At 42.6% G+C, this 24,808-nt stretch overlaps 3 protein-coding genes across 5 annotated transcripts in view; 2 read left to right on the forward strand and 1 right to left on the reverse strand.

The window, feature by feature from the left end:
* kremen1 (kringle containing transmembrane protein 1) overlaps positions 1 to 8,501 on the forward strand; it is a 54,022-nt gene extending 45,521 nt beyond the window's left edge. Inside the window, exons 7-9 of one of the 2 annotated variants that reach the window (XM_029511550.1) lie at positions 3,139 to 3,378; positions 3,926 to 4,010; positions 5,529 to 8,501. In XM_029511550.1, the coding sequence (XP_029367410.1) occupies positions 3,139 to 3,378; positions 3,926 to 4,010; positions 5,529 to 5,688 (485 nt within the window). In that variant the 3' untranslated portion in view covers positions 5,689 to 8,501. The remainder of the gene's footprint in view (positions 1 to 3,138; positions 3,379 to 3,925; positions 4,011 to 5,528) is intronic. The other variant, XM_029511551.1, reaches the window with a different exon arrangement.
* A 2,708-nt stretch (positions 8,502 to 11,209) lies between these two features.
* coq5 (coenzyme Q5, methyltransferase) lies at positions 11,210 to 15,958 on the forward strand. The gene is made up of 7 exons (XM_029510950.1): positions 11,210 to 11,386; positions 12,055 to 12,204; positions 12,288 to 12,512; positions 13,408 to 13,514; positions 13,650 to 13,738; positions 14,405 to 14,516; positions 15,038 to 15,958. The coding sequence occupies exons 1-7, from the start codon at positions 11,212 to 11,214 to the stop codon at positions 15,137 to 15,139; spliced, it is 960 nt and encodes a 319-aa protein (XP_029366810.1). The 5' UTR covers positions 11,210 to 11,211; the 3' UTR covers positions 15,140 to 15,958.
* znrf3 (zinc and ring finger 3) overlaps positions 15,719 to 24,808 on the reverse strand; it is a 59,745-nt gene continuing 50,655 nt past the window's right edge. Inside the window, exons 4-8 of one of the 2 annotated variants that reach the window (XM_029510949.1) lie at positions 24,450 to 24,581; positions 23,141 to 23,248; positions 21,203 to 21,370; positions 19,309 to 19,411; positions 15,719 to 19,216 (exon numbers count right to left, since the gene is read on the reverse strand). In XM_029510949.1, the coding sequence (XP_029366809.1) occupies positions 17,490 to 19,216; positions 19,309 to 19,411; positions 21,203 to 21,370; positions 23,141 to 23,248; positions 24,450 to 24,581 (2,238 nt within the window). In that variant the 3' untranslated portion in view covers positions 15,719 to 17,489. Of the gene's footprint in view, positions 19,217 to 19,308; positions 19,412 to 21,202; positions 21,371 to 23,140; positions 23,252 to 24,449; positions 24,582 to 24,808 lie in introns of both variants that reach the window. The other variant, XM_029510948.1, reaches the window with a different exon arrangement.

Consider the following 24,808-nt stretch of genomic DNA (forward strand, 5'->3'; position numbering starts at 1 on the left):
AAAGAAATGGAATCTGCGAGAAAAGGTTTACGTCCTGAAGAAAAAGGTTTCTGCCGAGAAGAGAAATACAGAGAGAACAAAGGAAGAAGGACGCTGACAGAGAGACGGGATTTAGGCTGAGTGTTGTAACTGATAAACACATCTATCCGTACATATATCTCCTCGGTGGCGGGACGAGCGGCCGAAACAGTCTCAGACGACGACGGCTCAGCCTTTCAGCTGAGGTGCAGCTGGCTTTGAATCACGGTTATTTGCAAAATAAATTGGGAACATGTGGGATGTTTGTGGGAACATCACAGTCAGGTTGAGCAATTATGTGAAAAGAAACATCAAAACCGCCATTCATGGAAGAGTGGAATAGCCCTGGAGCAAGCAGTATTTGGAAGCAATTCAGGGTATGGGCGGGGGGGGGGCAACATAGATGGGGCTTCCCTTTTTGGGGGGCTGCATCATTTTCAGTCATGATTATGCTATCTTACCATGAGCAGTCTTCCTGAAAGCTTTAGATAAATAGATAAATAAAATATATTAACACCTGTCGGGCCTCAACAAGCATGTTTACACTGTTAGTCTTTATTGATTGAAGGTCACTTATCTCAAACGCATGTTTTATTGGAGGTATTCAGATCCATAAAAAGATAACATAAAACATTCGGTCCATAGTTGATCCAGGCGGATCGGCCTTGAGGGATGGCTGAAAGACTGTTTTGTTGTGCCATCACACAGTTACACAATCCTGTCGTTTCATCGTGAGGTTTCCATTTCTGAATACACACTGTGCCCATCTCTCATGCTTTCAGAGTATAAACGTAGAGCCTAAACTTGATTTATAATATATTAGAAATTTCACTTTCATGGTCAGACATTTGGCTCTAAAAAAAAAAAACCCCAAACAAACAAACATGTTTTTGGTTTGATTAATATTTCTGAAAAACATCCAGAGCTAATCCAAGTTCCTCTGTTATTGTCAGATGCACTTTTGTGTGAGTAGTGAGCAGGGCCTAGTAAATAAAGTCCCTTTGACTGTTTGTGACTACTTTCATATTTCGGGGCTGGTTTTAGTTCAGGCTTCGAGAGAAAATAATATTCTTGACAAGAAACATGACTTCTTAAAGTCTTAGGACTGACATGAACTTATTTTTATTCAAGTCTCAGCTAATTCTGTGAATGAGAAGATATTTTTAGCCTGAGGGCGTTTGGTGATACGGCTCCAAGCATCAAATTATAATAATTTAGATTCAGGAATAACTGATGCTTCCTCTGAAGCGTTTCACCACTAAACCTTACGGCAAATTAAGATTACAAGAAAGCAATGAAAGAGTCAACTAAGACACATGAATATCAGTATGAGCCAGTCTACATTTTCAGAAGTAGAAGGGGTTTGTTTTTTATTACTATTATTTTTTTCAAAATCACATTGATTTTAGATTATTCACTTCTACGTACGAGGGGAGTAAATGAAAGACAGAGCTGGGATGTTGTCCTCCTCTGGGAACACATAATGAGCTGAAATAGTCCATGCTCTCTGGCGCTGTTGTTTTATGAAGCTAACTCTGCCCATCTGGTGCTGCAAGCAGGTTAAAACAAACAGAATTTATAGCAAACACTTTTTGAATCATGTCTGGAGTGGACAGAAAAGCGCTCAGCACCGCAAGTTTACAGCACGCTTGAATGTTTCTGCAGAGTCGATCTGTTTCTCCCCAAACGCAGTTGGTATGAAATGATCACTCATGACTCTGCTGTATATACTTTCCACAGCATGATCAATGTGACATATCCTATGACTGTATATTTGCTCCAGCGGCCCTGTTTACCCTCAGGAATGATTAAAGGGGCTTTAAGTGATCTCTGTAGTAGTGATCTGTGCTTTAGAAAATATAACAACACGGTGCAGCTTTTCCTCTTCTGCGTCTCCGGCACAGGTTGAACCACTCAGCGCTCCTCCTCTCCGAGATCGCCGAAAGCCTTTGATACATAAAAATAGTCACACTTTGAGTTGGTGAAATTTCACCATGCAGAAAGCCACGCTAGTATTCTCATCAGGGCTGAGTGATGTGGCTCAACTATTGTGAAATTAACAAAACTAATAAGAAGATAGAAGCTTTAACTTCAACAATGCAGCAAAGCCAAATGACATGTTAGGTGATTTTCAAACAAAGTCGCAAAACCTGCAGCATTTCAATAATTGTGCTCACCATTATTCAGACTATGAACGAGCGCCTTACCTGCTGATATTCTGTCTGTTGGGTTTTGAGGTACACTGCCGTACAATGTTTGTTTAGCTATTCCCAAAAAGGGCCTGGAGATATTTCGTGACATTTATAATGAGCGGCCAAACTGTCGATGAGCTCAGTGTCACTTCCATTTCCCTGCCAACGCTTTACCGTTCAATGTTAATTGATCAGTGCCTTAAACACTTAATAAGATATCAAGCCATTAAGAATTACAGAACCTTTAATAAACTTTGTGTAACAAGTTGACCTAGTTTGGTAGCAATCAGACAAGTTATTGAGAAAGTATACATCTCTTGAGAAATAATTTCAACAGCATTAAGCGTACTGGGTGTGTTTAAATTTTGACTCCATGGTGTAAGGTTTCTTTGTCATTGTTCAGCAACAATGACACGACTTGATTTTACTGACTATTGAATATTGCAGTTGGTTTCCTTCTCTTATCTTCTGTAAACTGACTTCCACTCTTTGTCACCAGCCATCCTGCTGACAGAAAATTGTATGCAAATGATGTAAAGGGGTAGATGAGACGTTACCAGGCAATAGTGTTGTTTATCTTGTTGTCGCTGACAAACTAAGCATTTAAGTGTCAAAATGATCATTCATTTATAATGAAGTGTACGTAACAAAATCACATAGCATATGATCAAATTGATAATCAGCGCAGTCAAACATGGCAAGAGGGCGCTTTCAGAAATCAGAAATCAGTGGCTCGAGATAATTTTGCTTCAAAACAGACTCAGAAAACTCAGTAATGTTTGGTGTTGCCAGCATATATCAGCAACAAAAGTCTGTTTGTGTTATGGGGCAGAAAACATGACGGTTGTTATCTATAATTTAAATCTGCACTTTGGTATCTTGATGTCGAAGAATAAACGTGAATGACTTTTGATTCTCGTTTCCGCAGCACTGAGAGACCAAGACGCCCGAATGGTGGAGGCTGAAGGACATGATGAGGACGAAGGTGAGGACGCCTCCAGCACTGCGGGGCCCCAGCTGGCCAGCGGCGTCACTGAGCGGTCCAACAGCACCTCCAACGGACGTTCCCCCCAAATCCTTTACGTGATCACGTCCAGCCCCGGAAAACCGGAGCACAACATGCCAGGTCAGTGGGCTGGACGCGGCGAGACCAACGGCCACAGCGCTAGTATGTTAACACCCACGATACACTGCACCTACATCACCTCTCTCTTCCTCTGCTGCGATGCTTCATCATTTAGCATGACCTGGTTTCTCTGAACACGTTAAAATCATCTCAGTCTGTTGAGATCCTTCTGGAAGCACTGGCTGCAGTGCGGCTTCCTGTGATCACACATGGAGGTAATACTGTGTGACGTTTTTGTTCTTTCCTGTCACTGACTCATGCCAGAAGTTTCTTTGGGGCTCCCTGCTGATCACAATCAGGCCTCTTGTCGAAGCTGCGCAGGGCGGACCAAACATTGTCCTGCTCTTTGTTTTCTTCCTTAAAATCATTTTTCTCTCCAAACTCTGAGCGCTCTGTCTCGATGGGCCTTCTGAAGTATTTCTCAACACCGGGGAGAGCAGATGTGCATTTGATAACTTGTCACCTTTTCTTGACAACTCACTGGACGATAATTCTTTCCTCGCTAATCCCTTAAGTCTGCTTCAGATTGTTTTCATTGCAGTGACGCAGTATATGATGTCCTGTTCCTATGTTGCTTCCCTCTCTACAGTGTGGACCATCTACGCTCTGGCTGCGCTCCTCATACTGACTGTCATCGCCATGGTAGCCAAGCTGCTGCTGCACATCACAGTCAAGTAAGTGTGCAAACATGTTGTGAAGCAGCCACGAAGGATCAAATGTCAAAGCATTCATCTGCAGTATTAAGTTGCATTCTTGTCATACTGGGGAAAAAAATCCCTCAGTGGAGAATGTTTAGGTGACAATAGCATCAAATTCTTCTGATGCCAAAATGTTTTTCTCTCCAAGCAAAGCAGTGTGCTATTAGTTTCCTCCTTAGTTTAAAAAAAAACAAAAAAAAACAAAACACTAGCCGGCTTGCATTTCCAAATGTGCTCCACTCCCTGGTGTTTTTTAAGAGTTACTCTGTTAATTGCCTTGGATACAAAACTCATGATGTTTTGAATTGAGTTTCCAAATCCGGATATTTTCTAATCCTGCAGGAGCGGGGAATTCAGAGTTCCCTGCTCAACTGGTTAATTGAGTTGGGTGCCAGTTTGACAACATAAACACAGACTGATTCATAGTGGCCTACAAAAGTTATTAAAACTAATCAAAGCAAACTATTTATTTGGGTGTTTTTCACTTTTGTTTCGACAGTCATAGTTGGCAGCAACTTCAAAAGCTTTGTCATCTCTTAGTTTTAATCCTGATGCGGGGCATTTAGGAGAAAAGAGCAGAGAGCTCTCTGCACTGAAAGCCAATGGATAAGGTCTGTGGTACCGCGGGCAGTGGGGCCATTAGGAGCCTTAAAAATAATCAGAGAGGACTTAAATTGAATTCTGAGGTGAACAGAGAGTAGGTGAAGAAAGTATAAGGCTCAGTTGAGCTCACACTTTTAAGTCACTCTGAGCCAAGTGAGATAATGATGAGTGACAAGGGCCTAGATACAAGAGATCACAACAGTCCAGGTGAGTTGTGATTGGGGCAAAAAGGCATTAAAGGACCAAAGTGGTTTAAGTTTTGAAATGATCCTCAACTGATAGCGACTACAATAAAGAGTTGAAGGAGATTTGTTTATAAAGGCAGAGCTCAGAGGTCAGAGTCGAGGATGGCACTCAGTTTTTTTGTATGAAACTTCTCGTGCTGGGTCAAATAGTTCAGCTTCCTTAGAGAGACCAACTATCTAACAGCAAATCTTATTTATACACTAACTCAAAGCATCTCACTATTTCTTTCAACATTTTTATTCCATCAAAAATGGGTAAAAAAAAAGTTCTGAAAGAGCTTTAATAAATAGGTTTTCAATTTTTTGCTGCAATGCTTGATTCAAAAATGCTGCCGTTCCTTTAACCTCATAAATTTGGAGCATCAAGAGAGTCAGTCTGATAAAAGGTGTCAAATCAAGTGGAAGACAGAATTGAGCTACGAAAGCTTCCCCTGCATCCCTCTGCACAGTAAACTGGCATCAATCCATGTTAAATAAAGCAAGCATGACATGAACGCAACGCTTAGAGGGCAACAGAACCACCATGTCTTTCTCTAATTCTTTGCCATTATTCTCTCTCCATATCCCCCCGTCGCCCCTTTTGTAATCCTCTCCAATTGTCTCCTTTCCTCTCGACTCTCTGCCTCCTGTTTATTTCCCCTCACAGGTCCCCCAGCATCCCAACAGTCAGCGGGTCGGACAGCTGCAGCCAGAGCACGGCGTCCTCCGAGCCCTGGATCATCCTGTACCGACCCTCCACCATCTCCCTCTTCAAGAAGAAACTAAAGAACCACCACGGCGACCTCAGCCCCCTGGTGGGCAACTAGCGCCAGTGCCGCGTTTTGTTTTGTTTTTTTGCCGTGAAGCAACCACCACCCACAGCTATTCTGTACAAGAGCCCTCAGACATTGAAACTCTATGAGGCAATGAGGTGGCTAATAACAACTGACTGAGTGACTGCTACTAAAATGGCCCATCGGCCGGAGCGGCCGGGCCCTCCCATCCCGCTCAGCACCAAAGAAGAGGAGGACAGTGTCCACGGCGTGGAAGAGAGCTTCCACAGAGGAGGACTGGGTGGAGGAAACACCACAGCTCTGACAAAAGACACCAGGACGCTTTAATCACGCGAGAGCTTTCTCTTGTCCGATGAGGCGGCGTTGCAGTTTCAATCAGCGTACCTCCAAAAACCCCCACCCACCGCCGGCCCACCGCTCAGAACTCAGCACGGCCGGTCTGTGTGTAGTTTAGGAAACGGGGAGGTCGACCTCTTCCCGGTGCTTCAGTCATGTTGGCAATCAAATGTTCATCAGTATCAAGGAGAGGATGAAGTGGAGTCTTTGATCCACGCACACTTTCACACCATAACAGTTTTATACAACTCTTCTAACTGCCTCATGTGGACGAGGAACAGTTGCAGCCAAAAACCAGAATCCTCCCAAACAAAGCATTGTGTATTTGTTTGGCTTGTTGTTGTTTTTTTTTTTGTGTGTGTGTGTGTGTGTGTTTGTTTTGTTTCTTTGGGTGCTGTGTGCAAAATGCTAATGCTTCTTTTTGATTTTCTCTACATGAAAAAATAAAAAATAAAAAATAGCGAATAGGACGCGGAAATGTCAGCAAGGAAGGTGGATATCACAGCACTTTTGGGGGATGAATCATTTGTCGTAAAAACGTGGAAAAAACAGAAACAAAAAGATCAGAGACGGAAAAGAGAACATGTTCGCCCACACGCTCACTCATTGCTCATGTGGATTTTGGTGGAGGGGTGGGTGAGGTTGGGTGGCGCAGCAGTTTGCAGACAAACTGCCATTTAGGGAAGCTTGGGAAGATCTGAGAGCTTTTTTTTTTTTTTTTCCTTCAGCTGGGTTTGTGGGTGGGAGTCTTTCCGGTTTGATGGTGTTCAAGTGCCTTAAGGATCTCCTCTCCTCTTCACCTTTTCTCAGATTCCTTCACATCTGTTTCTTTCACCAAGCGGGCCGAGGGTCCTCCTTCGCAGGAGTCTGTGCTTCCATGAAGGTTGCATGTGCAAGAGTTTCATTCCCAAAATTTCTACCACGTAAAATGTAAAGTGAAAATAATGTGACATCCTGTACAGCGATCCAAAAGCAATACATCTTCATCTGAACACCTCTCCAGACACATAGTAACAGGCAAGGCTTTAAAAGAAAAATGTTTGTCTCTCCTTTCTGTCTGTGCTCTTATGTGTGGTCTCGGACATTTACTGAACATATTGTTCACATTAACTTGTCTTTTGATTACAGGGGGGGGTGTGAATATTGTTGTACATTATGTAATTCAGCTGGGGAATGATGATATTTATGTTTTCATTTTGTGTCTAGTCAAAGCATTTTAGAGACGCGTCAAAGTACTTTTCGTACTTGCTCATCAACTTAGTTAAGAAGAGGAATGCTTTCTGCCTTTCTATCTTTCTTTTTTCTCCCCCCTCTCATTAGACAGCAGTAAATTGCCTAAAATCACAAGATGCTGCTGAACCCCGAAGCTTTACCTATCTGCTTGATTTCAGGCCCAAAGGTTGAGAACAAAACGGTACACCCGAGACAGAAATCTAACCAAAAGCACTCTGTGGCACGATGCACAGCCTGACCGCACGTTTTCATCTCTGACAGGTTTTGTAGTGCATTGCTGTGACATTTAAACGACTCCTGAGAGGTCAGAGTCTAGTGCGCCATTGGCATAGTAATTGGCCTTTCCTGTCGTGGGACTGAATGTTAGTGTGGGCTCCGACAGATGGTCATCCCCCCACCGAAAAAAAAAAAAAAAAAATCTTCTAATTACCTTCAGAATAAAGACTGAAGAGGCTCCAAACATCGATGCACTTAAACTTGCTTCTACTCGCGACAGTACTCACTCACTTCTTCAGTTGGTGTCAGCGAGGAGAGAAAAAGGGAGACTGCAGCGAACTTCGTGCAGCAACCTGAGCACTTGAGACGATGAAAGGTTGAATTTGTAGTGACATCATTCTGAGTCTGAGCATCTCTACATTCACAGAAACGGACAGAATTTGAAGCAGATGAGAAAGATAAAGAAGCTTTCTTTCTCAATCAGAAGTTGGACTGCGCTATATTCTGCCTGTCTGCTCGACTGTAGCTCATGTTAATTATTGCAAGAGCACATGCCCCTGGGTCTGTGATGTTCGGAGCAGGCCATGCATAGAGAGAGCAAGAGAAGAGAGCGATGGGAAATTAATGTGCGTTCAAATCAAACACAAGCTAACCAAATCTGACAGTCTAAATCTAACAAGGGCATATTTGTTTGGATAGCCTGGTGAATTATGCAAACTCTCATTTTCTGTCCCGTCCTCCAGTCAATCGGAAAATTCCATGCTATCTTCTGAGCGGTGGAAACAGTCTTTCCCCAAACTGTAGTTGTTGTGAATGTCCCACAGTGCTCGATGACGTGAAAACAACCATCACAAGCGCTGTGGGAAAAGATCTGGAGGGGCCAACACATTGTCTCCATGAAATTGTAAATAGCAAAAAATAGTGAAATTTTTAATTTATACAGTAAATTATTGTTATTTTGTATGTGAATGGGATATAATCTATCTTTTGTATAAGTGAAGTACCTTTGTAGTTTTATTTAATGTGTCCTGGTTGCAAAAAATAAACACTGTATGCATGTTTCTTAAGCCTTGCTGTGCTTTTTCTTTTGTTTTGCCCAATCCCCCTGACTTTATCATCAATATTAAGCTCCCAGGTTGCTGAGAAGCATGTGGGCCACAAAGATGAGATCAGGCTAATCCTGCTGATGCTCTCCATTTGAAACCTTATGCCTTAAAAATCAGAAGGTGCTATGTGATTTTCTGAAATCTGTTTGGCTTAAATAGGTTCAGGCTTCAGTATTTTGCACAGCGGGACATCTGCCCCGCCTTCTTCTTTTATTGTTTTCTGTGAAGCAGAACACTTATCAGATAAATGAAATGACTCCCAGACTGTTTGGAGATGCGCACACTCGTGGAGGAAGGATTTTGGAGTGCCATGTGTAACCCATTGGCTCCCCTCGGAGATCAGGTCAAGCATGCAACCTGCACATTTTAGAGGGAACAGCAGGAGTTCAGCTTTTACAACCTGAACACCATGAACAAAAAAAAAAAAAAACAACATTAGTGTAATAAGCAGGAACGTGTTGGATGTTTGAACTGAGGATTTCTTAATTCATAAAAGGTGTTTCTTTCATCGCATTTTCTACTCTGGAACCATTTAAGGTCAGTTTTTTGTGTGTTTGTTTGTTTGTTTTTTTATTTTACGTTTCTGCATCAGCTGGAGACATTTGAAACTCCACACAGACACAGAACTAATCCTTCTAAATGTTTAAAAGCACACAGGCTTCTGTGGAAATACGCTCAGAAGGATGGGGACTCCTTATTAGACAGAAAACACTGACCTGAAACTGTCGAGGTTTTTTCTGAAAAATGTCTCAGCTTGTAGGGCTTCCAGAAATCCCAGATCAAGTTACCTCCGAGCCTCAGGTGATTCAGACTAAAACAAGTTTTATAGCAAAAACTTCAAACTGAACTTATTTAATAAAATAATAATACCAACGCATCTCCCAAAGAAGCAGTCGTCCAGAAATAAACAGAAATGTGAAATAATTTTGTATCATTACCAGACGAACACACATCACAATGAATGACGACAAACTGCAGATTGGAAATGACCCTCTTACTCCCTCTACTGCTGATGAGATGTTGAAACTATTTCCTCAGAAGAAACCCTCCACTGGGCCTCGGCACCAAGTGTGTCTGATTTGTGTTTCCATTGGTAATGAAATTACCGCTTTCTAGCCACAGACAGTCGTAAATATTAATCAGGTTTAAAAAAAAAAAAAAACCTTACATTCAAACTACTGCTGATTCTAATTTCTTAGATTTTGTCGCTGAGGTTTGGTCAGTATGAGGCCTCTCATCTGTTGAGCTAACTGTAAGATATCAAATTGTTGAAAGACCGCAAAAAAGCCTCCCATCAACCACCAAAATTATTTGTTCTCAAAAACAATTGTCCAGCCGTAACATAAATCCTTAACTAGAACCGGAGACTCATGACCGTTCCTCTGGGTGTCTTGTAAAGGCCTTAGCCCAGCAGACCCAACTGCTCCCCCCGGCCGGCCCACATCCTCCATCCTTCCCATAGCCAGGTGAAAGAAAAGCTATGTAAGCTGAGTCCTCTGAACCGAAGTCGACCAGTAATTAAGACAACAATGGCACAATGCGTGGCAGAGTCTGGTTACTGTAAGAACAAGAAAGTGAGAGGAATGGAAGACAATACCTGCCACTTTCTGCAATCAGGGTACTGAAGTCAGGTACATTAGAAAAGAGCAATGTGAGGGAGGGAGAAAAGGAACTGGTGTCCCCTGATGGACTTTAAAAAAAAAAAAAACTGTGTGAAAGAGGCTTACCAGTCATGCAGGGACCTGTCTGTTTGGATCTGCCCTCCTGTGCAATAATGTCTATGACCCTGGTGCAATTAAGGTAGTCTCATGCCCTTCAGTGGTTTTGACTGCATGCGTTGGCCTGTTTCATACTTTCGCTCTATTATTGTAGCTTTATTGCTGCTGAAAGCTGTTTACATACACTACACGTTCAGCTCCGCCTTCAGGGGAGCTGACTAAAGCTGAAAATAATCAAGAGCCATTGAAATGACTACTTTATAATTTGGGTCAGTATTTTCCAAATTCACAGTTTCCAGCTTTTTAAATGTGACCCTGAGTTAAATATGAGGTTGGCTGATGCTCTAATTGTTATTAAAGTATTCTGCTGTACATGCCTAAGAGTCCTTGACTCTGAGGCTGAGGCTGAAATTACTCCTCAAATTGCTCTAATGGCTGATTAAAAAAAAAGAAAAGTCCCAAATAGTATCAATAATTTTGAGAGCAAACTCACAATTTTAACAATCAACAAAATAACAGCTACTATGGCTTCAATAGTTTTATTATATAATGTAATAATATATAATATATAATACAGTGTATTGAATTGATTACTACAAATAAAGTTACATTGCTTTATAATATTTATCATTTGTTTCTATGTACAGACAATTTGCTCAAAGATTTATGAATGAATAAAAAAGAGGTCTAATATCACGAACTTTTTGATACTATATAAATATTAAACTAAAAATAATAATCTCTTTCTATTTTTAAATTAGCCCACGTGTTATAAATAATACTACAGTCCATCATTTACTTTTTTTTATATAATTTTATTTATTTGTTCTCAGAAAAACCACAGACCGAAAAAAACAAACCAAAAAAAAAAAAAAAACTACACCGTCGCCTGTTAATGACGACACACTGACGCACAATTGTGTAAGCCGGAGGAAAAAAAAAAAAACATGGCTGCCTCCATGAGACCTCTGGTCCGGAGGGTGATCCGTCTCTCCGGCACCAGCGTGTCCGTCCACCCCGGAGGAGTTTCGGCTCTGTCCCGCTGCTGTCGATGTTTCAGCGGAGACACAAACACACACTTCGGCTTCGAGACGGTTCCGGAGGCGGAGAAAGCGAAGAGAGGTCGGTGACGGTGAGAGCGGATCCGGCTGTCCGAAGTTCACCCATAAATCCGCTAATTTAACAGGCCTGTGACTGCGGGACAGCCACCGAGCCGTAAAGTGACATTTAGTCTTGAAGATTTCCGATCTTTTACATAAAGATTCCTACCTTTGGGCCGTTTTTATATTTTAATGGTATTTTCTGGACACACTGGTCCAACAAACCTGTTTTCACAGGTTGACAGTCGGTTGGAATTTATCTTTTTAACTTCCTACATCTGTATGAAGGAAGTCTGTACTCAAACTTCCTGCAGACTCGTTTAGTGGCAGCTGTTTACTTTTAACACAGAGATTTGAAAGCAACTACTATTATTGTAAACCACAAAAAAGAGTTTAATGCACTTAAATGCTCATGAAATAAATATCTACTATTTCTGCAACCTGAAATTTGAAACCTGTAAACTTGAAGCAAATGTTAGATTTTTTTTTTTTTTTCTTCACATAAGGACGAAGACCATTCATCACTTTGTACACTTGGAATTAACTGAGAACTTATAAAACTTAAAAGCATCAGGTCAAAATCCTCATCATCATAAATAAATAAAAATATTCAAGGCATTGAAATGTCTGGATGTTTTTGGAAAAAGTAAGTGTGAGACAGATGTTTGTTCTTCTCTTTGTGTCTTTCAGTGTATAAGGTGTTTGAGAATGTGGCCCAGAAATACGACTTAATGAATGACGCCATGAGTCTGGGAGTTCATCGACTATGGAAGGACCAGCTGCTGCACGTTATGCACCCGCAGCCTGGTGCGCGGCTCCTGGATGTGGCGGGTGGGACAGGTAAAAATCTCTGCAGCACATCAGCCTGAAGCCCCCTGTGGTGTCGCACCTCGGGTTTGTTTTGAGACTCTCCTCCCTCGCAGGCGACATCGCCTTCCGTTTCCTGGAGTATGTCCGTTCTCAGCAGGAGCGGCAAAAGCGGCGGGCGGCGCGGTCGACGCAGACCCCGTCGTGGCAGGACATTTCCAACGACTACTCCAAAGAGGATTTGGAGCGGCCCCGGGAGTCCACGGCTGTGGTCTGTGACATAAACAAGGAGATGCTGAAAGTGGGCAAGCAGAAAGCTGACAGCATTGGCGTCAGTGCTGGTAAGTCCTTGAGTTATTCATGCAGATTAGGAAATAAGACCACGTCTGTTATTAATTTTGATTTGGACTGAAATAAAACTGTGGCTGCATTCTGCAGTTTTCTGATGATACTCAGAAACTTTCATGAAGCAGAGCTGGCATTCATACTTTTCTCAGGTTGTTATTCTCAGATCAGATACGTCCAGATTTAACATTTAGACAATATGTTGTTTTGGGTCAGTTTTTATGTAACTGAAAGTGTTTTAGTAGAAAGACACAAACAACATATACGTTAAAATAAGGTGTGAAGAAAGGATAGTGATGAAATCCTACATGCAGGCTTGACGAACAGACACCAGCGAGAATGGAGCAGATGGTGCTGCAGTGGTCTTCACCCACTGGCACAGTAACTCTGATGATGATCAAAGGACAGACGAGTCTTATTTCTAGACATCCAATGAGCAGAGCGTTAACTGACTTCAGGTGTGGCTGTGCGGGTTCAAACGCAGATTTGACTGGATGACTCCGTGACGACTTCTTGCCCCGAGAGAATTTAGAGTCAGACGTTCTTTTCCGAACATTCTTGAAATCCCAGACAAATGAGTGCGCTGGCCTGAGGCGCGGACACATGGGAAAAAAATTAATTACAAGTGTTTGACATTTCTGTGCAGCCATGCACGAAGAGAACATTGAGCACAGAGTTGACGGCAACAACAACAACAACTCCGGGATTACGAAACAAAGCCGTTGCTATAAAACCCTTAACCAAAAAAAAAAAAAAAAAGATATTGCAGCTGTACTTCAAAACAAGAAGCTGATCTTAAACTGAGGTAATTAAAATACTCGCAGACGTCCCCCACCCCCACTCAATTTTTAAGGGACTGTGGGTATCTTTGTGTGTGTCGATTTGTCCCAGGACTCTCGTGGGTGGTTGGGGATGCAGAGGAGCTGCCCTTTGATGACGACCAGTTTGATATTTACACCATCGCCTTTGGCATTCGCAACGTCACTCATATCGATCAGGTAACTGTCCAGAAAATTAAATGAATCCAAAAAAGATAGAATGATCTCTTGCAGATCTCTGGTGGTAGAAAAAGGCTGCAATAGCCTCATGTGTTGACTGACCAGTGGTTGAAGCACTTACTGCTTTTCTTTCAGGCACTTCAAGAGGCTCTGCGGGTCCTGAAGCCTGGCGGCAGGTTCATGTGTTTAGAGTTCAGCAAAGTGACAAATCCCGTGTTGGCAAGGTGAGGAGGAGTGTTTACTTCTGATGGGAAGCTTAGAGTATCTCAGATGGCCTCTGATGCTATTGCATGAAACAAACCGCATTAAAGCTGAAAAAGTCAGGTGCTGATTTATTAAGTACACCTGCTGAAGCTGAAATCAGGGCACTCTACAAACGTAAGCTCTCCTCTTGTGACGTCTTTAATCTGCAGGGAATGCCGGAGGAGTTTTAGGATGTTGTTTATTGAACTGTTTGATAATTTTGCTATTACTTCCTTCACCTAATTTTATCTGTGAACTGGACTCAGTATGAGAGACATCTCCGCAGGATGCCAAAGCTTCATGCTGAAAGGATTTCTTGCAGAGCTTTTGCATTAAACTGTGCGAATCTGCAAATCACACAAACTCACCAACCTTTTGCTAGTTGTGTTTTGGAGGAACACTGCCCTCTTCTGGGTTTGCACCATGAAGAACGTCAGTAGCTTGTCAGAGTGCTACTGAGGACCAAGTGGCAGCCAAAGACTCCACTTACTGATCATAGTCAAACTGTCCTACTAATCCCCAAAAAACCGTAGAAGCAGAAGAGACTGGCTTTAAGGAAATCCGCATTAAATTGGACAATGGCGTTTGTGAGTTGTGTTAAGGCTTGAAAGCTGGTCATCTAATTTGTGTCTCATTCCATTTCTCAGGCTTTATGACATATACAGTTTCCAGATGATCCCAGTTCTGGGAGAGGTGATTGCTGGAGACTGGAAGTCCTACCAGTATCTGGTGGAGAGTATCCGCAAGTTCCCCGACCAGGTGAGGAAACGTTTGTGTCCTGCCACTTTAACTTTGAATACCGACTTATCTAAAACAATTTTAATCAATCAAGTTGTTTCTTTTTTTTTTAATTGAAGTTCAAGTCTTATTTTGTGCTGCTCAGCTGAAAATGCAACATTTTTTCTATGGATTCATTATTCGTTAATCCCATAAAAACAAAACGGATGATACTTTTTTTGAGTTTTTAAAAAAATGTTTAGACTAAAATAACAAAACAAAAAAACCCGACAGATAAAAGCTGGATCTTAATAACCATCTGAATATTTTATCACATATCAAAACTTTTACTGGTTAATATTAAGAAAATCAATCAACAAATGCTTTGACTGATTATTTGAAAAGTATTTGTCACTGTGCAGTCTTGAACTACGTTTATTTTAGATTAGATTGTCATCAGTTGTAACAGTTGATGCCAAATTAAGAACCGCACAACCGTACAGCAGCGACACTGTTGATTCAGCTTTTGGAAAGTCTTCTCATGTACCGTGTTCCTCCTGCAGGAGGAGTTCAAACATATGATCGAAGAAGCCGGTTTCTGCAGCGTGCAGTACTTCAACTTCACCGGAGGAGTGGTCGCTCTTCACTCTGGCTTCAAGCTGTGAGAGCCAAAGCAAACCAGCAAAAAGACTGACTGCGTCTCAGGCGTCTGTGCCTTTTTGACAGACTGACTGCAGAGTGATTAAACGCACTAAGTGATTTGTTTTGCTGCTTCCACTGCACGATGACAGAAAATCAGGTCAGTGGATATATTTATTGTAGTTTTTTCTGTTCCCCAAACCTGTACAAAATATTATTAATGCTGAAAGTATAAAAACCTGTGTCTGCGTGTTCAGACAAATCGGGAGTCCAGTAAACAATTTTTGAATATTTTTTGTGACATCTACAATTTGAAAATGGATGTAAATGCTGATCGGACAATTTCAATGAATCATTCCTGAAGCTAATGAGAAAACTAGAAATAGTCGAGAAAGAAAGCAAAGGTATGAACGTGGAGCGTAATCAATGAAAACCAGAACACCACAACATGAGTTACTTGAATAAAACTGTATATTTTACAGATCTTTGTACATTTTAATTACAAAACTGTATGGTACTAAAGTTTAAAATCAGTTTTTTGGTCAGAGAAGATTTAATCGTCTTGTGTGCAATTACCATGTATATACAAAGTCTCATGTTAGTGATTTTTTTTTTTTTTTTTTTTTTCTCAAAATAAAAAGCAACCAAATAACTCAAAAAGTTCATACACTCTGAACATAAGACATGGCTTAAAGATAAATATATTAGTAAATAAATATTCAGAGAACATATTTCCATTTATGAAATGTGTTTGCTATACAGGTACAGAAATATACACAGATTGATTTCTAGCCTTTAAACATTTGTAATGGTAATGACAGAAAATAATTATATTCTTAAAAAATTAAAAAATATTATTTTTGTACACATTTTAATCTTAAGTGCTAGAAACAATAACACAAAAAAAAAAATTAAATAGTGACTCAAGTACCCCAAAATGTTATATTTGCAGTAGGTACGTATCTCTATGCAAAAGGCAAGATTAGATTCTCATTTGATTACAGCACTGGGTTAACTTATAAATACGGTTATTTCAGAAGGTTTTCCTCTGTGTAGAGAATGTGTATATTTCATAGAAACAGTATAAAAACAGTCTGCAGGACAAACAGAAAGGCATGAATGACAAGCATTGATATCGCAGGTATGTATTACGCACGGCACGATACGATTCAAACAGATACGTTGTGGTATGTATAACTGCATCGTTTAAAAAAAAAAAAAAAAGTCACAGTACAATAAGGAACCCTTATGAAATGAGTCTTTTCCAGCTACTTTCCTTTGGCCTTTTGTTTATAGATATTTATTCACCTCATTGAGGAAATTGGGTAAGTGTCTGCAAAAATACACTTTTAAGGGCTTTTAAACTTAAGCAGAGTCCTGCACTCAACTTTTGAAGACATCTTTTTTTTTTTGTTTGTTTGTTTTTACCCAGAGACACTGTTACTTTAGTCTGGAGTTCAACCGAAAGCAGTGCAGTGCCTTTTATTTATTCCTTTTTGTTTTTTTTTTTAAACAGCTTACCAGCCAGCGTAAGGCTTTTCATGTTGCTCTGGCACATCTCATACAGGTAGGTAGGCCACGACTGGACAGAAATGCTATGCGTAAAACAGATTCTGTATTATATTGACTATAGACCAGTGTCAGCCTTGCATTCACATTTCTATGAATTTTTTCTGTCATATATATATTTATATATAGATATATAGCTTCTCCTCAGAGAAATGTGTGGATCATAGACGTTTAGAGAGACCCATTTATTTCCCTGCTTGTGAAAAAAATGTAAGGAAAAAAACAAAAACAAAAAAACAATCATGTCTTTCTGTTTTGGTATAGCTATGTCCATACAACCTATTTGAGTTGGTGGTTGAAGCTTTATAGGCAGTCAGTGTTCATGTGCGCACATATACAACATGTATACATATAGATTCAGATGTTTGTAAATTACGAGTTTACTTTTTTCTGGTGAGAATAAAATCTCAGATTCCTAGCTCTTGCTCAAAGGATGGTAGCTTGATTTTGACAGAATCTCAGCAGAAGTAAAAACGTGTTACTCAACGGAGCCTAATCCTGGATAACAGCAGACAGTGTCCAAATAGATGCCAAATACCAACCTGCTTCTAGATTCGGTTCTGGGTTTGTAGTATCCCTTTGTCCCAGAGCATAGTTTGGTGCTGAGACGTTTTGTGGCCACAGGAATGAACTTGATAAACTGTATATCTAGAAATGACGGGCCATTTCAGTAGAAATCCACACAATCTAAGATGATAACATTCAGTGCTCAGTGAGCAAAGGTTAGAACAAGGCAACTGAGGGTTTCAATGATTGACTGACTGATACGGTACCAAACATAATTTTTGCCCGAGTCCCTTCTCTGGCTCATATACCCAGCCCTCCCTCATTTGTTGAAGTACAGCCCCCCAATGCAGAAGTGCCTGCGGGGAGGTGAGGGCGAAACAAGGCCCTGGTCTCCTCCTCCTGAGGGTATGGCTGTCCTCTGAACTGCCGTGAGGTAAAGTACCCCTCCCTGGGCTCGTGCCGCTCTTCCACCGTGACACTGATGGGCAGTAAACTGCTCTGCGTCTCTGACCCGGTGCCCATTTCACAATCTGTGTCCTCGGGAATTATGGGTATCCTCTGGTTGAGTTCACAGCAGCCTTGTCCGTTGCATGCTTCTGAGTCCGCGTGCGCATACTGCACATTAACAGCGTAGTCCTCGGCGTAGCGCCCCGCTGTGGCCCTCTGGACCTTCATCTCTTTGTAGAAGCAGCAAGGCAGCCCTTCGTAGCTCAGCTGCTCCGAAGAAGGACACATGTGCTCAGGAGCAAAGTAGTTCTTTGAGGTGGAGCTCTGAAATTCCACTCCCCTGTGACAATGTCCTGAGGCCAGAGGCCCAGCTTGGTCCGAGTCCTGCCCTTTGCACTCTGCATTGGGAGGAAGCACCTCGAAACAGCAGCTACAGGCTGTGGCCCCGAGCTCCCCCGACTCCTCCTGCGCTCCTTTTCCCCTGTCTACTCCGGTAGCCTCTGGAGCCCCGGCTGAGGTAGTGCTAGTGTTGCTGTTCTCCCTGGGTTCCAGTGATGAGCGACTGCTGTAGTTGGGCTCCAAACTGCAGTTGGAGAGGTGGTCCCCCGAGTTATATCCAGAAGCTCCAGGAGGAAGCTGGAGGCAGTCATGTCCCAAGGGAGCAGGGGACGAGTCCTCAGCAGGAGCTGTGGTGCAAGCTGCAGCCCCTGCTTCCCCTGCAGAGCCCCTACACGGGCTCTTACTCCGGTAGACATAAGGATCATAGTCACTGCTCAGCGAGCTGCGGAAGGTAGAGCAGCTACCGTACACCCCCTGGTTGCTGACCTCAGTACAGTCCAACATGGAGTCGCTGGAGGAACAGTGGCATTGGCCTGAACTGCTGCTGCTGCTGTCACTACCGGGGCAGTCAGCAAGGTAACCGCTGCACACCGAGCGATGGCCGTGGTAGCAGCTCATGCCAGAAGTGCTGCCGCTGTCGGCTATCCTCGATGACGAGGCAGGGGCCATGTGTACCACTGTGGGGTACAACAGCCCCTGCTGAAAGGCCCTGCTGTGATGCCCCTTGTGGGCCCCTCCTCCACCAAGCTGCCCTGCCACAGTCAGCCCTTGGCCACCCTCAGGCTGTTGAGGGAAAGTTAACCCTTGAAAATAGTAGTGCTGGTACATAGTCTCATACTGCGAAAAGCAGGCTGCGCGGGAAAAGTTGCGACCGTGAAACTTGGGTCGTTTAAAAGCAGCATGATGCGGCTGTGCTGGGTAGGCAGGGGATCCGCGGTGCTCTAATCCACAATGGTGGGGGTTGAGCGAGTGGTCCAGGTGGAGGGTGGGGTGGTAACTCCGGAGAAATGCGGACGCCGATTGGGTTGGGTACAGACCTTGAGGATCTGAGTGCTGGTCCACAGTGAGCACAGTGATGGGATTGCCGTGGTGGTCCATGCTGGTTCTGGTTGGGTAGGCGGTCACCTGTCCAGCTCGGTGCACCCTGCCAGGGTAATGGACCGGCAGCACCACCCGTTGCCGCCCGTGGACTGCGTTGCCAGGGTCCATGCATGCAGCTCCTGGATTTCCCTTCTTTTGCTCTGTACGGAGAAATAACGCAACACTTAAAATTTCCCAGAAGAAAAGTAACAACAAAACAAGTTGAAGTTTTTCATTTAAACACCAAACCTACCGATGATGTTGTGTCTGCAGTGAGGACAGGTGTGATGCTGAAGCAGCCAGGGATCAACACACTTCTTGTGAAACCTGTGTGCACAGGGGATCACTCGCAGCTCCTGTGGATGACATTCACAACACAATATTTAAGTAAGACTCTTAACTGCGCTGCCTTTAAAGCGCAAATCAAAGTAAATACAGTAATTTGGTTTCTACGTTTGAAGTCTCCACAATGTCTCTTTAGAGCAGGTGAACAAAAACAATTATTTCCAACAGTCTTCTCTCATTAAATGAATGGCAACAAATGCGGTTAACGTCTCCGAAGGTGGGTCGAAACGTGTGGCTGAACGTCCAGAAGGTGGCAGCACAGTGACACAAACCCATCCATTGTGGGGAGGGTTGTTAGTCTAATCTTCGAGGAGCCAACTTCACGCCATGCCACAAACAAAACTCTTCACCAGATGCCACACCGCAGTACAAAATCCGACTTTGATGCCCAATGTCACCGCTTTTGAGAACAAAACAAACAACAGCTTTTTACACAGGAGGTTTGATATGAAAAGAATGCAACACTTTGCATTCAGACGGAGAGAATTGGCATGGAGGAATTCCAAGACACAAAAGCTGGAGCACTATGAATATGAATTATAATATTCTTTTCCAGCGAGAGCTCTTTCACTGCCATAAATACTTTACTCTGTGGCTTAATGTGACTCATCTTTGGGCTCTTTTCCACCCAAAGCTTTTGTTGCTTGGTTCGCTGCTCAAAAACCGCTTTGATGCCATTCAGCCTTTTATATCGCCACTTCCTCTGTGCAATCCTGGCGCCATGCTTTGTTGTGTTTTCTTCTCCTTCTTACTGAAGAGACACATAACCACAAAAAAAAAAAAAAAAAAACACACACAGCGGCTAAGTCCCCCTGGGCACTGGGGTTTGTCCCTCCAGCGTCCATGAATGAGGATGAGCAATGCTTTTACAGTAAACCCTCCAAGTCCAAGATTAGGCCACATATTTTAACAATGACGCCTTTTAAAAATTAAAAGAGGGCCACACAGGGAAAACAGGAAGCATAATCACAAGCCAGTGCACCCTGGGTACCGTTATCTCTCCAGGTGCTCTGAAAGACTGAACTAAACATCTAAAAAGGCGCCGGAAAGAAAGCAACAGAAGACCGCAGGCCCCGCGGTCCCCGAGTCCTTCAGGGGAACTTCCATTCTATTGTCCATGTAGCTGCGTTATGTTTCATGTCTGCAGAGTGCGGCATGAAAAAATAACCTCAGTGGGTAGATGGCCACGCTGACGCTGCTGGACCCAAGAGGCCTGACTCTCACATGCACGGCCCTGTAGATGCATCTGTGTAAAAACTACATCTGGATCACTTTGACACTTCCAAGAAAAGAAAAAAAGAAATAAATAAACTGGCGGCTCTTTGCACACAATGAATTACAGAAAGGCTTATGGCAAAATAACTAACTCTAAATATATCAGGCGTAAATTGTAATTTCACTTATTCAAATGATGACCGGGCTAAATATGTCAAAAGGTGACTTTCGTCTTTTAAACTCTCAAAGAGCAGGCTGGATTACGGGTCATTTTTAAGATTATGATGTGAATATATCTGTGAAACATGTATTTTTAAGACTGTGCTCATTTTCCTCGATTTGGTGACTCTTTAAAGTCTTTGTCAGCTTGTTTCTTTTTTTTTTTTCAGTTACCTATAAATACACAAAAACTCACTTCAGTTTAGAGGAACAAATATAGAACTGTGATTAAAAGCAACATAAGTAAGTTTGCGTTTGTCAGAGTAACAGCTTGATCTCGTCGTAATGTCCAGATTTAAAGATGCACGTTGTGTGATGTAAAGCAGGTGAAGTGATTCATTCGAGCAGATGTGTGCGTCTCTTCTTACCTCCCCGTCAATGTACTTCTCCAGGCAGATGGCGCAGTCGGCGGTGGAGCTGCTGCTCAGCGAATCGGAGGCTCCACAGCTGCTCTCGCGCTGGCCTTTTCCTTTGGCTTTGAACTTGCGCGTCTCCATCTTCTCCAGAGCTTGGATGGCCATTCTGTTCATTGAGCTCTGTTGGGACAGGGTCAGTGATTCACTTTTAAGAAGACTCGTTAGCTCTGCAGAGTTAGAAATGAAAGTCAAACAGACATTAGAGCCAGAATACGACGTAGAAGGACGTATCGGTGTGCTGTTCAGGTGGCAGCATTGGTGCCGTCGTGATTTGAAACAGTACATAGTAGCTTCTGCAGTGTTTGACTGATGCATTAGCAACTTAAACTGGCTCTAATTCCATGACCGCTTTGATCTCTCATTTAGTGCCACGGGCCACTACTTCGACACTACTTAATCTTCTCCATACTTATTATTATTTACTTAATGCTACTTTAAGCATCTTAAGCAGCTTGACATATAGAAAACTAATTATTTGGATGAAATGTAATGCAGCACATGTGTAGCAGCTCCTGCATCAGATATGAGTTATTTATGCCCAGACTCAAAGTGAACCAGGGTCCCCGGAGGGTGTTTCTTCCTTTATGCTGCCTCACAACTGGATAATTGTAGACTATTTAAGGGCATGTGGATATCCTGGTCAGCAAAGAGCCATGAACTTTGGCATGAAAGCCAGTCTCATCACAGGGTTGACAAACATGAAACAAACTTTAAAACCAGTATTTTCAGTATGTAATTAGCTGTAGTCTTGTGTGGGCAGACCTTTGAGGAATTCTTCACGAAACCCAAATGTAATATAATTGGCCTCTCTGAGATTATGTTTGGAACTTTGGTCCAATGTTTACAGTCAAAAGTCCCATATGAGAGAAAATGAGATTTCCACGTCTCTCTCCGATTGTCAAACAGCTCGTCGTTCACACCAAAAAGATCACCGGGTGCTAGGTATTTCTGTGGTGTCACAACTATGCAGTCCATGACCACACCCAGCGCGCATTTTTTGGTGTTGTTTTAAGTTAATAACACAAAATTTGCCGTTGGGGAGTAAGCCCTCTACAGTCGTGGGATATTAGGATCACCAGAATTTTACCAAACTAGAATAGCTGTCGGCTACAACCTGTTACTTAGGTTGGCCTGAAAACAGCCAATCAGGAAAAAGGATTAGAAAGGCTCTGTTGTTACTGGAACTATACTGACTTGGTTTTCGGTGCTCATCTTGTCTTCGTCTACATCTTGAAATGCAAAATCATATGCCCTTCCTTTTTTTTTTTTTTTTTTTTTTTTTTTTATGTAAGTATTTAGTCCACCTGGAGTTCATTAATGTTTCTCGTCTCAGGACGGGAAAAGTTTGTTCCATGTGACAAATCTGCCCCTGGTGTGAGCTGTTTTCTTAATTAACCACTAAAAGAAGTCACGACCAAGTCATCTGCTGCTGACACACACCCATTACACACCCACACGCACTGCAGACAATATCTGCAGCAAACACACACACACAGTTAGCTGGCGGGATTACACCTGTCTTAATGGACACCACTGCAGGTTTTGCACTCATGAAATCTCTGTTCGTTTGGCTCCGGCAGCCAAACCCCTCATCAGCGTTAATTAAATGCTAATCCTGATTCAGGCGCCTGACATAAGCCTCCACTGAGAGCTTTTTGTCAACACACGAGAGGAATCAATCAGCGGCAGAGCTACTGTTGCCTGCAACTCCCCGTGAAGTGTTGTCGAATAGGAAAAACAAGACACGTCTCTGTCTCGTTTGGGTGTGTTTTGACGCACAAGTTTGATCCAAGTGACTCAAAGTGGGACAATGAGAAAGTTTCACAATTTATGTTAAACGTACGTCTTTCATCCACACAGTTAGAGATGGGTGTGTGTTTAGACACCAACCTGGCTTCTCCTTTGCTTGAGTTTGATCTTGATGAGCAGAATGAGGCAAACCAGCGACACAACCACGAAGAACGCCAGGAAGATGCCCATGTCGAAATACTCTGTGGGCTGCTGTGGAGGAGGAGCACGAGAGGAACACACATCTGTTAAAGAATCTTCACATGCGGCTGATTTACGGGGTCATCAAGTCATTTAGGGTTGTTTTGCCTGTTGCAAATATTTACTTTCATTCATGAGGCAGGATATTTGATTATAATTTAGCTTCAGCACTCCGTTGCCTTATTCATTTCCTCTACATGAAGCAAATAAAAAGGAAAATGTGACCTCCTACACATTATTTAATGCGTCCTAGATTATATTTAAAGGCTGTTTTGGGAAGATGCCAGATATCTTGCACGGCTCAGACGTGATGAATGAGCCGTCATTCGACCCTGAGAAGCTATTTTGATCGTTTCAATCAAATTGACTGAACTCTATGGGGCTCTGGTTTGTCGTTTCTCTCTGTCTTATATTTTGGTTTGGAAGTTTTGGGCTGATGAAAAACAAAACTCACGTGCGTATTCAGTGAGGCAGGAGCAGAAAAAAAAAATATCAGGGCTTGATGGTCATTGGCGTTCAACAGTGAGGTGCCGTCTGAAACAGTGACCACGACCAGCTGACTTGCTGCACGCCGATTAGCAGATACCTACTTTCTATGTAACATTTAAGGGGGGTGATGTGAAAATTGGAAACTCCATATAGAGACAAACTTCAGTCAGATCAGTGGACGATCATTTAGAGATTTTAAACATCTGTTTAATTTAAGAAAGGGCTGAATCAGAAATCATCTTCCTTCAAGTGCTCATGTCTCAAACTGCTGTGAGAAAGGCGAGACCGTTTAATCCCCCGTTGCAAACTTTTCTCTTATCAGACGGCCCCTCCTCATGGGCTTTCATTATGTCAAGTTATTTGACCTCAAAGCGTGTTGGTCTCTTATCAAATATTCCCAGCAAACAAACAGCTCTTTGAATGGCCGATATTAATCTCTGCTGCGAAGCAGTCCTCGGCTTCGGGGCAGCGCAGAGCGGAGAAGAAAGGAAGAGGGTCAGATTTCACAGCTGGAATCTCGGTTTGTCTTCACATCTAAAACGTCTCAGCACCGTTCGGTGCACACGGGGGCCTCACAAACATTCTCCTCACATCTGCTTTACATTCGTCTCAGACAGCGACACACTGATGCACATCCTTTACTCTTGAGTTTGTTTTTTTTTTTTTGTTGTTGTTGTTTTTTTGGGACAGTAGATGGGGAGGGCTTGGCGAAAGATCTTACCCTCGGCGGTCTGTGTTGTATCCGGGCACGAGCCACTTTCTGTTTGTTGACGATGTTCATCAACTTCACGGCATCGTTGCCCTTCACGTAAACCACCGGCCGCTTCAGAGGATCCTCCGCAACCTGGTTGAGCTGCGAGGACGAGAGAGAAAACAACATGAAAAACAGATGAACTAATATATTATGAAAAACAAACTCATTGCTCTGGTCTTTCAGTTCAGGATCACAACAATTTGACACCCTCAATTTATTTTAGTACATAACTTTGAGCTATGGAATTAAAAAAAAAAAAAAAAAATCCAACCATTTATTTTTGATTCTATTTCTTATTTAATGAGATGATTCATTTATAGATTTCA

Source organism: Echeneis naucrates, chromosome 9, assembly GCF_900963305.1.
Source record: "Echeneis naucrates chromosome 9, fEcheNa1.1, whole genome shotgun sequence".
Taxonomy (NCBI): Eukaryota; Metazoa; Chordata; class Actinopteri; order Carangiformes; family Echeneidae; genus Echeneis; species Echeneis naucrates.